Source organism: Furipterus horrens, unplaced genomic scaffold (genome assembly GCF_987537825.1).
Source record: "Furipterus horrens unplaced genomic scaffold, mFurHor1.1.pri manual_scaffold_2, whole genome shotgun sequence".
NCBI classification, from domain to species: domain Eukaryota; kingdom Metazoa; phylum Chordata; class Mammalia; order Chiroptera; family Furipteridae; genus Furipterus; species Furipterus horrens.
The window spans coordinates 134,222,114-134,238,173 of record NW_028327172.1 but is presented as its reverse complement, the minus strand read 5'-3'; the positions used below and the strand labels follow the sequence as shown (position 1 = coordinate 134,238,173).

The 16,060-nt window shown below is 41.8% G+C and overlaps 1 protein-coding gene across 2 annotated transcripts in view; it reads left to right on the top strand.

The window, feature by feature from the left end:
- SFMBT2 (Scm like with four mbt domains 2) overlaps nt 1–16,060 on the top strand; it is a 215,970-nt gene that overhangs the window by 185,310 nt on the left and 14,600 nt on the right. For both annotated transcript variants that reach the window (XM_090268004.1, XM_090268003.1), the window contains exon 16: nt 12,468–12,577. In XM_090268004.1, the coding sequence (XP_090124130.1) occupies nt 12,468–12,577 (110 nt within the window). The remainder of the gene's footprint in view (nt 1–12,467; nt 12,578–16,060) is intronic.

Sequence of the window (16,060 nt, the reverse complement as noted above, 5' to 3'; positions counted from 1 at the left end):
ATGTGAGGGTTTCCCTGACGAGGTAAAGTAAGCCTGGAAGGGCAAAAGAAAGGGCTTCCTGAGATGATGGAGGGCGTTGTTAAGAATGGATGCTCCTCAGCGGCTATGCAGAGCTGTATCTAATACAGCACTTGCCCTTGGAAGGTGTGTGAAGAATGCTCCTGGTCTCTGGGCACTGGCGTGAATTTGGTGCTCTGGCTGCATCCAGGCAAAGCCCAGGCTGCTCATCACTTTGATGGTGGTATTTCCCATTTCTTTTCCCACCTTTGGGAAGCAACCTACAGGTAAAGGTGAATCCTAATTATGCTGATGGGGATTTTCTTCTGTTTCATTTTTATAGCTTAGCCCCAGATAGTGTTTGGAGACAGGTAAAATTTTGGAACCATTTCCAGACTGTTCTTGAACTCTCTGCTTTTTTCACACACATTAATGCTTTTTCTTAAGAAAAAGGACATTACATGTATCTTTTTTATTGCTACTGGACTATGATGAATGTGTTTTAATTCCTTGGGCACAACAATTCCTTTATCCATTGAACAGTTATTTGTTAGGCAACTTGGAGGAGCCAGGCACTGCATGTAGTAATAGGACAAAAAATCCTCTGCCCTCTTCCTGTTCGGGTTTCATGTTCCTGTTGGGCAGATGACATGGTTTGCAGCTTGATGTGCATTAGGGTGAATACACAATAGAGCCAAAGTGTTCTGGGAGCATAAGGAGGAAGTGACAACTACATGGCAAGTGACACTTGCTCTGGCTCAGGCAAAGGAAGTGTAGAACCTTGAACCACAGCATGGAGAAGACCGCACAGGTGGAAGTTCAAGGTGGAGTCTGGGAAAAGAAGATGGTCATGTGTGGCTGGAGAATAGGGAGGTCCTTAGACTGGGGATAATTCACAGGTAAAAAAGAGTGTTGTATTTAGAAAAGAATCCCATCTTTTGGGGATACCTCTGAAAGGATGCAGCAATGTGGGCAAATGGTAGCACCACTGGTTAACTCCAGCTCTAAACCCGCACAGACGTAGATCCTTACAGAGGTTAGACTCGATCAAAGGACTCCCATCAGGAGCACCTGTAAGAATTTCTGTCACAATATAAACTAAGACCCCCTGGACCGAGAATTGACTTTTCAGCCTCCCAGTGCTTCTAGGGCATTTTGCTACCGTGTTGCTGTCGGCCTGAATTGTGCCTGTTTCTGTTGTAAGTGATGAGAACAGAACATGGAAGCTGATAAAAATACAGTGAGCTGACAGATTTCTTTGAAGCTGCCTGCAAGACCATTTTACATTGTTGCACATCCCAGTCACCTGCTGGCTCTGTTAACAAACAAGATGACCTTAGGTTCCAATCTCTTTAGAGTTTGTATTTTACTTTAACTACATGATTTTTTTACGCAAAAGTAGTTATCCCTGATCAATTCTCCAATAGGTGCCAGCAGCCAGATTTAAAAGCCAGGCCAGAGCAGTGTTCTGATGACAAAACTAGTTTTTTGCTGATGTTCGGAAAATGCATGAGGCAGGAAGGAAAAAAAAAAAAAAATAAGCAAGCACTTCAGTTCTGGGAGTGCAAGAAAAATGTAAGTTCTGCTAAGCCAATATTTATGCTAATGCTCTCCCTTCAGCACCAGAACCTCTGTGTGGTTTCAAATTTCCTTTTGCTTCAAGAGAATGAGGTAATTGGAGCAAAGACAGAGTATGCTTGCTTTTTCAGGCCATCGGTGGTGGTAGCAGTTACAGGTTTTATATCTTTGGGAAATGTGAAGTGATAGTGCCTTCTCTCCATTCAGTCTGTTGGAAATAGATAGCATCTGTGGGTTTGGGTGCAGAGCCGGCCTGCGGGGAGCTTAGTGCAGAGAGGGAAGAGGAGCCCTGAACTCTGAGAGGGCAGTGGTGTCCCAGAGAGCAGTTGATGGCAAAAGTGATTTTTTTTTGGCAAAAGTGGTCATTAATTCATGTCCTCGTTCACCTTCTGGTCAGTGAGTGTGCTGAACATTGGACCTGAGTGAGGTTTGGAGGGACTAAGAGCTACGACTGACCTCGGGAGGTCGGTGACCTCTGAGGAGCTAGAGCTGGAGCCAGTAGACAGCCCAGTCGAGTTCAGTCATCCCGCATAAATAAGGAAACTCAGAAAAAGCAGCCCTGGGCCAGGGCAGGGGTTGTGAACCCCCTGATGCCCCTTTGGGGTGCTGGGCATTTCTGTGGGACCTGGGAAGCCTGCTGTGTGGAGGATAGGACCTGTAAGCACAGGCAGTAAGGGCTGGTGGTTTTCATAAATCAAATCCATATGCTCAGTGTGATCCCTGAGACTGTTCTTTTCTATCCCAAATACTTCCACCCACACACCTTCCCCAGTAATGCCAAGGTCTCCCAAATACATGCGTGGACTACATATCTCCGTGAGCTCTTGGCAAGTGTACGAGGTTTTGGTATCACAAGCCTCCCACACCTCAGGGATTGTTAGCATCATTCTTACTGGCCATTCACAAAGGTCTCAGGAAGTTTCTGTTTTATACTTTATATGCAGTCTTCTTATTCACCAGCTCTGTGATACTTACTTTATATCCAGTGAAATAAGGCAGGTGTTATGTGGCCATGTCCATGTGTGAAAGAGACGTTAAATGAGTGAGCAGCCTGAGTACAATAGAAGAGAGAGCAGAACATCTACTAATATATTTACTCATGACATTGTGTTCTGCCATGAAAAGTCCATCTTCTGATAGACATGTGATGAAATGGGAGAACACCAACCAAGTCCTGCTGGCAGAAACGACTCTTGAAAACACCAGCTCAGGAAGAATGGTAGAGGCTGTGTTTATTGAGACTCTAAAGGCCATGGATGTGAAGGGAGCAAAGCAGGATAATGTCCCTGGCAGATTACAGAGAGCGGGGAGCATCCATGGTTCTTCTTAAGGATTATTTGGCTTAAGTTATTTGCCAGTATGTAACCTCTGTTTTTAACAAAAAAGAGAAACCTGTCATTTCCAGGGGCATAATCTCTAGGAGTTCGTGTTCACATTTTGCTCGCCACCGTATGATGTGTGAAGCTGGTAGTTGCTGTGGAAATGCTGGTTTGGCAGCAGAAATGACCTGCGTTTTACCAGCTGCTTTTTGGCATCATGGGTCAGTCATTTAAGGGATGAACTTTTATAGAGGGAAAATTGTCAGTTGTGTACTTTCTATAAAAACAGAGTACCTGATGTTCTGCTCCCATTTTTCTTCTTTCTGATGCTTAAAGGAAGCCTTCAGAGAAAGCAGCCTGAACCCCAAACACTCAGGAAGCTTGCTGAAGTGCTCAGCTTCCATGCCTTACTCATTCCTCTGACAGAACTTTGTCCCATTTAGTTGACAGTGCCTGAGACTCTGATTTGAGACCTGTGCACTCAATCAAGCTAACTTCAGAATCAGTCTGCATGTAATGGAATAGAGCAATGAGATAAAATAAGTAAGACTAGATGGAACTTCTGCTTCTCAAGACAGAAATATCGTTACTGATGCATAAAATACAGATACCCGTGTGTATACCCACCTAGTCCCACCTCACCCCACCCACCCACCTATCCATCCATCTTTTTATCATCCACCCATGTAGCCTCCTAATCTATTGGTCTATCTTTCTTTCATTCCATCATGTGTCCATCCAGTCATGATCTCTGTATCATTTATCCTATCTATCTATCTATGTATTTGTCTGTCACATATAAAGGAGTCACTTTGGCACTCTTCATCACTGCAGTGGTTTAGACATGACCAATTAATAGAATAGGTTGTAATAATTTAGCTGTGCAGAAAGTGACTGCAGAAATGGTTAGGGCCATGCACACAGGTCTTACGGTGCAGAGTCTGGGGCAGCTAACTGGGTCGCCACGAAGGCATTTAAGAACCACAGAGGAGGCTGGAGTGTTCACCTCGATTGAACAGAATTTTTATCCCTCTCCCCAATCTGCTTATGCGGCTTCAGAAAGTGCAGAAGTAATGATGTGGGGACTGCACTGTGGTTCATGTATATTTCTTTTCATCTAGTCACAATCTTTGTAGGGTCTTTGGATAAAGGTGCTCAGTTATTCAATGTTCAGCATATGTTCCCTCTGCATCTGCCACCTCACATACCCATCTAGCCCTGGGTACACAGCAGTCAATAAGACGTCATCCATCCTTTCATTCCTTCGGGCCCTGAACAATTCATGAGGCATAACCATGCACAGGTGAGCACTGTGCTAGAAGCTAGGGGGTTGTGGTGAGCAAGAGATGTGGGCCCTTCCTCAGGGAGTTGACAGAACCCCTGCAGACAGGAGGGAGCCTTGTCTTCCTTTTCTCGGTTCTAGGCCTGCCTCACTGGAACAAGCCCACATGCATACAATTACAGCAGCAGAGTCTGTGCCTGGTTATGTTACAATAATGTCCCAGTCCTGTGTCACCTGGGGTCAGTGGGAGCAGTAGATGTGGTGGTTTTTAAATCTAGAACCGAGTGCTGTTTGTTGCTTTGGCAGTAAGTAAAAGAATAGAAAAGATGACTCTTACAGAGCTCTCGCTTCCAGTCTCTCACCGGGCTTTATGTATTCTGTATGGCTCAGGACCCAGAGTCACAACCTTCTTTTTACTGGCTAATAGAAAGGGAGGAAATTTGCCTAACACAAGCATCTGGTAGTCTCTGACTTCTGGGTTCTTCCATGAAGTATGACAAATAGAAGCCAGTCAGGTGAGGTATGATTTCAAACATCATAGCAGAGGGTTGAAATATTGAACATCGAGTTTGAAGCAGAAAGCAAGTGTGCAGATGTGCTGCTACTGAGGGTTCAGGGCCCTGCCCTGACTCTGCTCTGCTCTACTGACGTGTGCAATAGGTGGTTGGAGCAGGAGGTTCCAGAGAAATCCTGTGGTTCCACAAGGCTGGAACCCTATTTGCTCTGTGAGCCTTAGAGCCCTTAGAATTCACCGGCCTCCCTTCCCTCCCCTGACCTCAGCCAGAGATGACGGACAGCAGATAGTGATGTGAGTGTTTCAGAGAGGGACAGTGACCGCTGCCTCCCCAGGCCCCAGTCTTGAAAGTTTTTAGTGGTACCTGGCTGTTTGGAATTTTATTTCAGTTCTTGCTTGTAGTTCGTGTTTCTACCACATGGTTGACCCATTAAGCTATTTCCTTCAATCTCTTGGTTTTGATTACAGGGTTTATTTTCCATGTTTGGGATTTTGTGATGGCTTGCTTGAATTTCTCCCTTGTTATGTGTCTGAGAACATTTGTTCTAGGCTACTTGTTACAACTAAGAAAGTAAGAAATTCGGAGCCACCTTAACTATAGATAAACGATAATATACTGAAAATTAAGAGAGCTTCCATTTTTCAAAGCATCCATGAAGGTTTATGAAGGTGGTGTTGAGGCAGCAGGAAATATGGCCTCAAAGCAAGGACTTACACTTTTCAGTTAATAATGGACAGAGGACAAGTCTTGCCTGGGTGATATTCTGTTAAGTCAGTCAACAAAACTGAAGTTGTGTCCATGCCTCTTGATATTCTGTGGTGTTTTTGTTGTTGCTCATTTAAGTTGGTGCTGAATGTTAACCCATTAAGAACAATGTACCAAGTTCATGGGTGAGTATAAACTCAAACACACACATACACGCACACGTAGCCTGCAATGCAGAAACTAACAGGTCACTAGGTAATGTCTGGGGAGGCCGGCCAAGCAAAAGTACAAATATTTTTGGTTGTTATTTATTTATAATTTGCCTGTAAAGAAGATAAGCTACCTTTGTTGGCTTTCTCATTATACCATAGGATAAGATTTTGTAGCAGAGAAAAAAATCAATAGCAATGCTATCTTCCTAGGCCTCCATTCATAAAAATTATATGTGATCTAATAAATTCATGGAGTGAATCAGTAATTAATTTTCAGATGTATGGAATAATTTTACGTAATTTCAGTACCTCTACTGAAATTCATTAAACAAAATAAAAATTATATGTTTATTGATTACCTGCCATTGCCAGGTATAATTCCAGCTACTGTGAACACAGCTACAAACAGATTTCTTGGTGCTTAAAGGAGTGGGCCATGAACACATAAACCAGCACATTTTAGACACAGAGTGGGCTTCCTGGTGAACTGGAGATGAACCACGAGAGTATCAGAATTCACAGAGGCCTCCATGGTCTGGCTTGGCAGCTGGAAGAGGGAGCCTATAGCCTGCTTTGGACAGGCTAAGTTTGTCCATTAAACATGCAAGTGGGGGTGGACATATAAGTTAAAGGGAAGGTCTGAGACAGCAGTATAGATCTGGTAACTGTTAGTTTGCTAGTTTGTGGGTAGTGTTTAAAGCCAAATGCACTGTGGAGTGAATTGAGATAGATGACAGCCTTGAGACTTGCTGTCATTTGAAGTTGGGGGTTGGGGACATAGAAGGATCCCAGGAAGGCATGTCACGAGGCAGGAGACTCAGGGAAGATGGGAGTCATGGCAGTGAAGAGGCAGTGGTGGATGTGGGCCACGTTGGTGACAGGTAGAATAAGAACAGAACTGACAATTACCCATTCTTTGGCAATTGCGGGCATCGCAGGTGACCTTGATGAGACCGGTTTCGGATGGTTGTGGACTTGGAACCTTGTTGGATTGGATGGCAGAGAGCATTGAAAGAGGGAATGAGGAATCAGTGACTGTGGACAATTCTTAAGGATTTTACTGTAAAAGAGAACAAAGAAATGAAGTAGCTGAAGGAAGATGAGAGATGAAGGGGGAAAGTCATTGTTTTTGTATTTTAAGGTAGGCATTGTTACCGCATTGCACCCACTAAGAGATTTAAATGATCAGTAGAGAGGAGGGAAAGCAGTGGTATAAGGGAGGAAGGGCGTCAGTTGGCTCCTGCTGCTGACAGGATAACCCCGGCGGGGCAGCTCATGCAGTAGACATTTACTTCTCCCAGTTCTGGAAGCTTGAAACTGAGATCAGAGTGTCCACATGTGTGGGTTCTGGGTTGAGCCATCTTCCTGGTTCACACACAGGTGCTGCCTTACTATGTCCTCATATGCAGAGTAGGGAGAACAAGCTCTCTGGTCTCTTCTCATGAGGACACTCACCCCATCATGGGTCTCCCCCTTTCTGACCTCATCTAACACTAATCATCCCCTAGAGGTCCCACCTCTTCATACCATCACATGGGAGGTTGGCGGTTTTACATGTGAATTGGTGGGGGGGGGGCACAATTCAATTCATAGCAGAAGAGAAGACCACGGGGTAAAAAAGAACGATCTGAAAAGAGGTCCATCGTATAGGGTATTTTGCTGATGATGGACTATGAGTTCAGAGGATGTAATGGATGGGTTTGAGAAGCAGGGAAGGACTTGAGATTGGGTCAGACTAGGGAAAAACTCAGTGCCAAATGGGAATTGTTTTCTGGGTAGAAAGAATGTTCTAGAAGTGTTGGGTTTCTGGTGACTAAGATGATTGAAGATACAGGACATGATGGGATTTTCCTGTTGGTCTACCAAGGGGAGGTAGAAAATTCCTAAAAATTATAGCCTCCTATGGGGAGTAGGGGTCCTGTCTACCAGGAAAACAGTGGGAGGAGGGAGCACCTCCTCTCCAGGGGCCGTTACCCAGGGCTGCCCTGGGGAGGTCAGCCTTGTGTTAAGAACCTAAATAAAAGTAGGGGTTGGTTTGGCCAAAGCAATAGAGTTCTCCACCTGGTGAAATGTCAGATTATTATTAAAGTTTTTGTAGCTAATAACAAAAGGAGAGATGAACATATCAGTTATCATTAGATAATATTTCACTGAGTGTATTAGGTGTCATGGAGACAGAATGAAAACACCCATTTTTAAGGGTAAATAACTTGAAAAAGTTACCTGCCTTGTCTTCTTTTCAAAGCTTGTTTCCTGCTTTTCTATGGCTTCGTTAGAAGGTTATGTTTGTACTGAAGGGAAGACTGTTGTATTCCTGTCTTCTCTCCCAAGCACATTTTTCTGATTTCCACTTCTTGATGGCACTTAATCATGGTTGATGCAGTTCAGACCTCTGGTATGGAGGGTAGGCTTGATAGAATTTTGGGAAAAGAGTACACCTCTAATTCTTCTGAATCCCAAACTCCTTTAGCCATTTAAATCTGGTTCCAACAGTTAAAAACTTGGCTGTTCCTGCCCTTCGACTCACTGGGCCTCCCATTGTATTGAGAAAGCCAGGTACTGAAGTCTGAACCTTTCCTCATTTTATTCCTTTTGAAATTTTTCACATAAGATCTCATTCATGAGTGGAAGTCTGTTAATAAAGTACTAACTAAAAAAAAAAAAATTCTTTTTAAATCATTTTACTTTTTAAAAAAGTATTTGTAAAATTAGCTCCACTCCATCTGATTTTGAAGTTGAAAAGAAATCTTTTAGGTCATGAGGGCTTTGATGGTCGTGATTTTTGTAGAAAACTAATTATTATAACCATGATCCTAGGAGAGACTGCAAAGCAGAGAGGTCTCTTGGAACAGTGAACTCATGACAGAGGGCTTCTTTTCATCCAGAGCCTTTTTCTGGCCCTTCAAGGGAAAGAATATTTTCCTTCATGTATCTTTGTGGGCCAGTCTGTCTCTAAGAGTCTGCCTGAAAGAGACCTCTCTCCCTGGTCACTAGAATTCAACACACCACATGCCTGCAAAGTCGGGAATCTGTCTCTTTCCATTAAATCAGCCTAACCCAAGCCATGGGAGCCATGTTTGCATTCGGAAGTGTTTTCTAATTTTGACACTCAAGATTAAATTTTTCTATATTAAGTGATTCCCTGCACTTTCAACCTAGTTATAACTTTAAGCACAGGGTATTATTGAGGTTGGAATTTATCTAAATTACTTTTGTTTTGGAGGGAGAAGTTTTCACGAGAGCAACTATGAAATGAAAGGAAATTATGGAATAACATAATTTCATGAAGTGAACAGAAAAAATGCCCACTTATTTACATAATATTTTGAGTTCTGACATCCTACATGAAAAGGAAGGAGAGGGAGAGGGAAGCTGACATACATCTAGTAGCCCCTGTGTATCAAAACTACTGCAGCGCTTGCCCCTTTCCCTGCTAATAGCACTTATGCTCTTTTCTCCTCTTTGTCACTTCCTCCTTCTAATTAGTCCTCCCCTCTTCCCCATCTCCTGACCCACTCACCATTTTCTGAACAAACTCGTGTGCCTGGTGGAGCAGAGGCAGGAGAGCCAAGAGGCTCTGCAGGACAGGGCAGTGGAGCGCACTGGCAAATGGCCCACACAGAGGCCCAGAGAGACGGCGGGCTCGCTGGGTTTGATGTTAGTTCATGGGGGCCCTTTCCCAAAGCATCTTTGTGCGGGGACTAGGGAGGAAACCTAGATTCGGGTGTGTTGAGAATTGAAATAAAGATGAATAATTTGAAAGTATAAATTATTTTTATGCGATGTTTGGTTCTCAAAAGGAAGCAATAATAAAAAAGTCAAGGAGCTTCTAAGGAAAGTTATTTTTGCAAAGATGCAAGACAAATATAAACATGGGCCAGTGGGGACAGAGGGGCCCAAAGCACAGGGGCACTGATTTTATGGGCTAATGAGGGCTGCATTGATATTACCAAGAGGGCAACCTTTAAATATTTTGTTATGCCAAATTGTTACCTCCTTTATTTCTTATAATTTTCTTGTTATAAAAAAGGAAAATCTTTTCCTCTACTCTCTTAAATTCAGTGGCTGGGGCCTGCAAATTAAACTGACAAAAGGCAGATTAACAGGAGAAAGGGTTTATTTTGAATACACACAGCCCTCACAGAAAAGAAGGGAAAGATTTTTTACATACACCATTTTAACAAAAGGCTATAAATTACGGAGAGGTGATAAGGCAAAGGAAAAGGGTTTTGAGCTTCTAAGGGTGGCATTGCAGGAAGGGAAATGTACAGGGAAAACTAGTGGAAGATAAGGGTTCTTTTACTAAGGCTTGTTTGTGCAGAGTTGTCTCTGTGGCATCTTTCTTTCTCCAGTGACAATGGTTGTTCTCCTTCTGGTATGGGAGAGAAGGGACAAACACCTTCACAAAGGGAAATTCATGCCCTGCTTCTAGGCAGAAAGAGGAGAGCAGAGAGTTCTTTTGTGTCTGCTGTTTCTCACTTGCCTTCATGGCAAAATAATCCAATGTCAAAGTGGCATATTTTGAGGTGGTATATTCCGATTTCCTTCATTATGAACCAGATAAAATGGCAGTGCCCCCATTATACAGAGGAGGAAATTTAATCAAACATCTTGCCTTAGAACTCTTAGTTACTATGGGATTTGATCCGGGATCTGTCCGGTTATGAAGGTTATTGCCTATCTGCTATAGCACATTGTGGGGGCTTCTGTATAGGAGTATGTTCTCAACAAACATTTCATGCACTCTAAGAAATTGAGTGGGTCATTGCTTAGCATGAATTAAGACCTGTTAATTGGAGGCAGGGCCCATGCTCTGGTTTCTGATCAAGAGCATAATGAACTGAGTTCCGGTGTTTTACAAGGTACAGTCAGTCATTCAGTCTAACTCTGGATATTAATAACAGCTGTCAACTTAGTTATTGTCGTGGACGCAACTGCAATACACTAAGATGCCATGTACACAAAAATTATTCATCTCACAATCCCAAAGTTTTATAGGGGGCTTGTTGAATTCAGAGATGAGTGATGTGGCATTGAAAAAAGTCATGGGAAAATTATTCAGTATTGTATGCTTTTTTACAATTTAATTGCTGCCTGCTTCGAGACTGAATTGAACTCTGGAAGGTATTTTCTTTTCACAGCCACAAAATGCATTTTGATACGCAGCAAATAACAGGTAGCTCTGGGATTTTCTCAGTGAAACACAATGAAAAGAATCAGTTGAATTTTTATTGTCTGTTGATAAACACTTTGCACATTATTTCAGCCGGTTCTAATTGGATTTATTTTAAAACTCAGTCTCTGTAAATTGTTCTGACAGTAAACATTAAAATCAGATGATTATTCTAATAGAGAAAGCGTAAATACACCACTGCGTGTTCTGCCTTGTCCTGGCCTTTTAGCACCTTGGCTGAACTGGGAACATAGCAAAATGCTACTCAAGGGAAGAAAAGGCGGTTGCCATGCTGACTGCATAGTATAAAATGTTTTAAGGTCAAATTCTCAGTTATGAGAAAGATTTATTGTTTTTCAGAATTAAATCAGGGTACAAACGATGCCAGTTACATTCTGGAACAGATAGAAACATGAAAATTCTTCTAGCACACCTGCATCGCTTTCTTTCCCATTGATACTGTGCTGGTCTCCTCCAAAAAACAGTAGGTGCTTCGGCAATGAAGCCCGTGTCCCATCTCAATAAGATATTTTTATCACTCTTCCAATGATGTTTCGCTCTGAATCATGAGACGTGAGCTCAGTGTCTGGCTTCTGGACTTGGGGAGACTTCAGCAGTGGCAGGTACTGTGTCCTGTTCCTGCGTGTGCACTCCTAGCGCCCGGCACATGGCAGAGCCTGACAAAGAGGCATTTCACACTAGGTCTCGTGCTCCTTTGTACACGATGTTGCCTCTTCACATTCTTTCAGTTCTTTATCCGAATAACAGCAGTTCTTGAGTGTGTCAGAACTTATGAACGTTCATCGTTAATGACTTGCTCCTGGAAAGGTTCTTTTCATTTGATAAGCACATCAGGATTAACAGGGACGTGTCATCTCTTCAGAGCCTGCAGTTGGGGCTTTAGAAGGAAAGTGCTGGTCTTTCTGGGGGTGTGGCAGTGGGCAAAGACAACATGCTTATTTCCTTTGACCTGGGACTTGGGAATGAAGGGGTAATTTGAGGAAATAACATAGGGTGCTGCTGGATGTTACAGACTTCCTTTCGAAACACTGCCATCTCTGAGAGAATTGTCCCTGGGATTAAAGATGCATAAACTGGGGCAGCATCAGGTGAGTTTCACACAATTGTTACCCTCCTTACAGGTACATGAAGCCTATCCAGAAGTTATGGCATTTACCTGTTGTCTCTGTCTTATTGACACCTTTTGAAATTTATTTTTAAAATAAAATATAATTCTCAGTGGCCAGTCCTACTGCAGAGTTGTCCTGTTAAAGAATAATCAATGGCTCTTTGGAAGCCATAGGTGTGGGTCCACAGGAGCTGAGCAGGGCTGTTGAGGATAGGACATTGTGCACATCATTCTGTCAGAAGGTCACGAGGAGTCAGAGCCGGCTCAATGACGCATAATGCACACCTATTGGAAGAAGTAGTTCTGTTTTTCTACAACCAGAAATGTTAGTGAGAGTCTGCCATCCCCGTTCAGCAGCAGAGGGATTGGATTGTCCCACCTTTTTCTCCCATTGATGGCGAACCTGCAGAATTCCTATCCAATGTCCCCACAGCCCTTCACCTAAAGAAGATGTAGAGCAAATGCTTCGTGCATCAGCAGGTAGGGTTTCAAAGCCTCCTTGTATTAGCAGGAATGGCTACAATACAAATTCATTGTGGTTCTTCTTTCCCCTACAGGTTCTTAGCATGCTAATCAATGCAGCTTACAAGCCTGGGAGGGTATTGAGGGAATTACAGCTGGTGGAAGATCCACACTGGAATTTTCAGGAGGAGACGCTAAAGGCAAAGTAAGCATTTTCAATTCTGGAAACAAATGTTCTTGTAATACTCGGCCTGCTCCTATGAAACGTGTGGTTCCTCAGAGGAAGGGAAGCAAAAGGAAGAGCTGTCGTTCTGCAGTTCTGCAGTTCTGGGTGCTGCAGACAGAATGTTGGCAGTTTGCTCCAGAGTTGCCTGGAGGCCTTAGGATTCCTAAAGAGAATTAGAGAGTTGCTCAACTAATACTAATTGTGTTAAACATTCAGAATTAAAACATACTGTGTTCAGGTCCAATAGATTGTTTGATCAAAAGGGGAAGTTATTATAAAAAAAGAGGATATCACTTATCAATATTACACATATTTATTAGCAGCTCCTAGTAATTTATACTGTAAAGAGTTTAATTAGGCCAGATCCAAATATTCTTTACTCTGAGAGTGGATAGTTTTTAAAAGATAAAAAATAACCAATTCTTCTGGTTTTGGTGAATGGGCTGCGGGTTGACACATAGTTGCTCATCTGTTCCTTTATTTGGAAATAGGCTAATTGGAGAAGTGCTGATTTTGCTTTGCTTTAAGTTTCTTGAACTCTGAAGCAGAGAGCACCAACTTGATCAATAGGCTTGAATTCAGTTGTTTAAGAAACAGAAAAAGATCCATTTCTCTAGATAAAGTTGTTTAATAATTGCTTTGGTGTTCCAAGAGGGCTTTTAATATTTCGTTAGGCTTTTCAAATAAAATAGATCTTACTGATCAGCTTCTTGTGTAAGTGAACTGACATCGTTTAGATTTAACATCTGTGAAATGATGCTGTTTGAAAGAGTGAACCACTTTTCAATAGCTAACGTATATATAAGCCCTTCTTTAAAGAAAGTACCTACCTTATGCATAGTGAAAGTTGAGGAATATTAAATAATTCGTATGACCAGTAATTATTAAGTTTGTAATTAACTTACACTGGTACTGAGTAGAGTTGTTGCGATACTGCAATTTTCTTCAACATTTTTTATCAGTTATTTAATCAGCATTTTCTAGTGTCTTTTTTGAACATCTCTGTGATTTTAGATTCAGTAAAAGTCACTTATGGTCTGCTGATACTCTGTCAAGTCACAAAAGTTAAAAGGAATGTACGAGGAGGGACCCCCCCCAAAAGACAACCCAGAATTCTCTTCTGGAGGGCGGGCTCCTTGTAGTACAGGCTTCCCCCACTATGTGAGTGTCCTAGGAACCCATCTCTATCAGTGTACCAGTTGGTGTTGTTGTGAGAGGTTGCATTTGGCTTCAGTGAAAATTTCTTGAAGACTCAACGCATTTACTCATTTCATGATGAGTGATTTTTGAGTACGCCTGCCTACATACACCAAGCTGAGTGTTCAACAGTATTTGACCAAAAATAGCATGACCTTGTGCATGCCCCCCCCATTCACCTGATTTCAACCTGAGCAACTTTATTTTGTTTCCATGGATGAAAAAAGCACTCAGAGGGAAACATTTTGCTGACGTGGAAGAGGTAAAACAAAAAAGAGCAGAAGCGCTAAGAGGTATCAAAATCAACAAGGTCAAAAACTTTTTTGAGCAGTAGAAAAAAATGTCTCGATAGGTGTATTACATGAAATGGAGAGTACTTTGAAGGTGACTGAAGTTTAAACATGTAAAAATTAATACACAATTTTTTATAAATAAATCCATTTTTGGTGTCCCCCCTCAGAAGTAAATAAGGACAATATTTATTTGTATAAGTGGGATGCCAGTGAAAGGTGGCACCATATCACATCTTTCATTTCTTTCCCAAGAAATGTTTAAATGAGCTTCACATGTAGCCCAGAAAAATAAAACAAGTGTTTTTCCAATGTAATATTCTATATATTTCTACTTTATTTAAGGGGGCGATCATCAGCAATAACAAAACACTTTATTTATAAAGGTCAGTTCATCATAGTGATGGTGGCAGAAAACCTGAGCAAGTATTTATACAAAAACCCTTGTTGATCCTTATTTTAAAAATTTTCTGTAACATTTAATACATCCAAAATATTCCTAATGGATTTGGAAATAGTAAAACTAAAAATAACTTAAATTCCATTACCATCTCCCCTGCTCCTAAGTAAGCCAGAAACCTGCTCCAGGTACCAAAATGACAGTGAGCATTCATTCCGCAGTGTTTGCACACATTTTCACATTACCGAGTTCATCAGAGCCTTTATTAAATCCAGCCTGATACAATCAAAACAGACACGGCACGATCCAGCCCTGCTGTATTGTAAAGGCAACGAAGTGCCTGTTACATCAAATGTGACAGTGAGTTCCTTAGCAAAATCTTACCCTGCAACTGAGGCAAAATCGTCTGTCTGCACTGGCTTTCAGGTGTGCGGGATCACAGTGGCATCTCACAGCATCTGCTGATGGTGACAGATTTACAGTCAGCGGGAGTGTGCCTGTTCTAACACTGGGTGTTGAGTCACCTCTTTCCTCCTGATGTAAAACTACAACTTTTTTGATCTTGACAACTTTGCTATGTCTTTGGTGCAGTGGGAGGAGAGAGAGGGAGAGGGGGCTTCTACCCATTTAACTGAAAGGCTGATATGGTTTTTGTCATGAATAAATTAACTCAGCAAGGGGAGACCTGCACTGAAGGCATTCAGCTGACTTATTGCAAAAGTGTTTTCAGGAAGAAAGGGCATAAGATCCTCCACGGGGCTTTATGAATGCTGTGTCTGAGCATCTAGGGGTTCTGATGGGTTTTTTCTTCTAAGGAGTAAAGACTCATTTCCTGGAGAGTATGGAGGTGCCATTATTGAAAAGGTCTAACTTGTAAGCAGAAGAAAAACTAACACTGTTACCTTCAGTTGTTCCTCAGTATTTTTATTTTTTCTGTTTCTCTAACAATTATACTTTTATACTAAAACAATCTATGGCAATAATTGAGCACCATATAAGGAGTCGGTCACATTTCATCTTCAACACGTATCGAAGGGCAAAACTATAGTGGCCGTATGTAGTGCCAAAGGAAAAACGGATTCTGATGTAGTTCACTTCAGCTGTTCTGGAAGAGAAAATTTTTTCTTTCTGATTAATTTAAGTGTGCTAAATAGACCTGCATTACTTTGAATTTCAGGAGAAGGAATTTAGGCTATACTTAGTAGGAATTTTAAAAAAATTGCCAACTCTGTGCATCTAGAAACAGTTAATTATGTTTTCCAACATGTTATAGAATCTTCTTGAGGGGGGAGGGGAACTTTCCTTGAATGGCTTTTGTGATAATCTTTATAAAAGCCAGGTGGAGGCTTAATAGATTTTCCCAGTCATTTCTTATAGTAATTCAGAATATTTAAAGAGGATATATCCTAATACAATTTCAAGTGAATTAGACTTACCAGCTAGGCAGAAGTGAGGAGATAGTCAAATCTTTACTTTTAGGTGATTCATTCTCAGCTTTATGAAAAAAATATTTTGGTTTCTTATTTTTCATAAGCAATGACTAATTGTGTATGTGTTTTTATTTATTTTACTTTT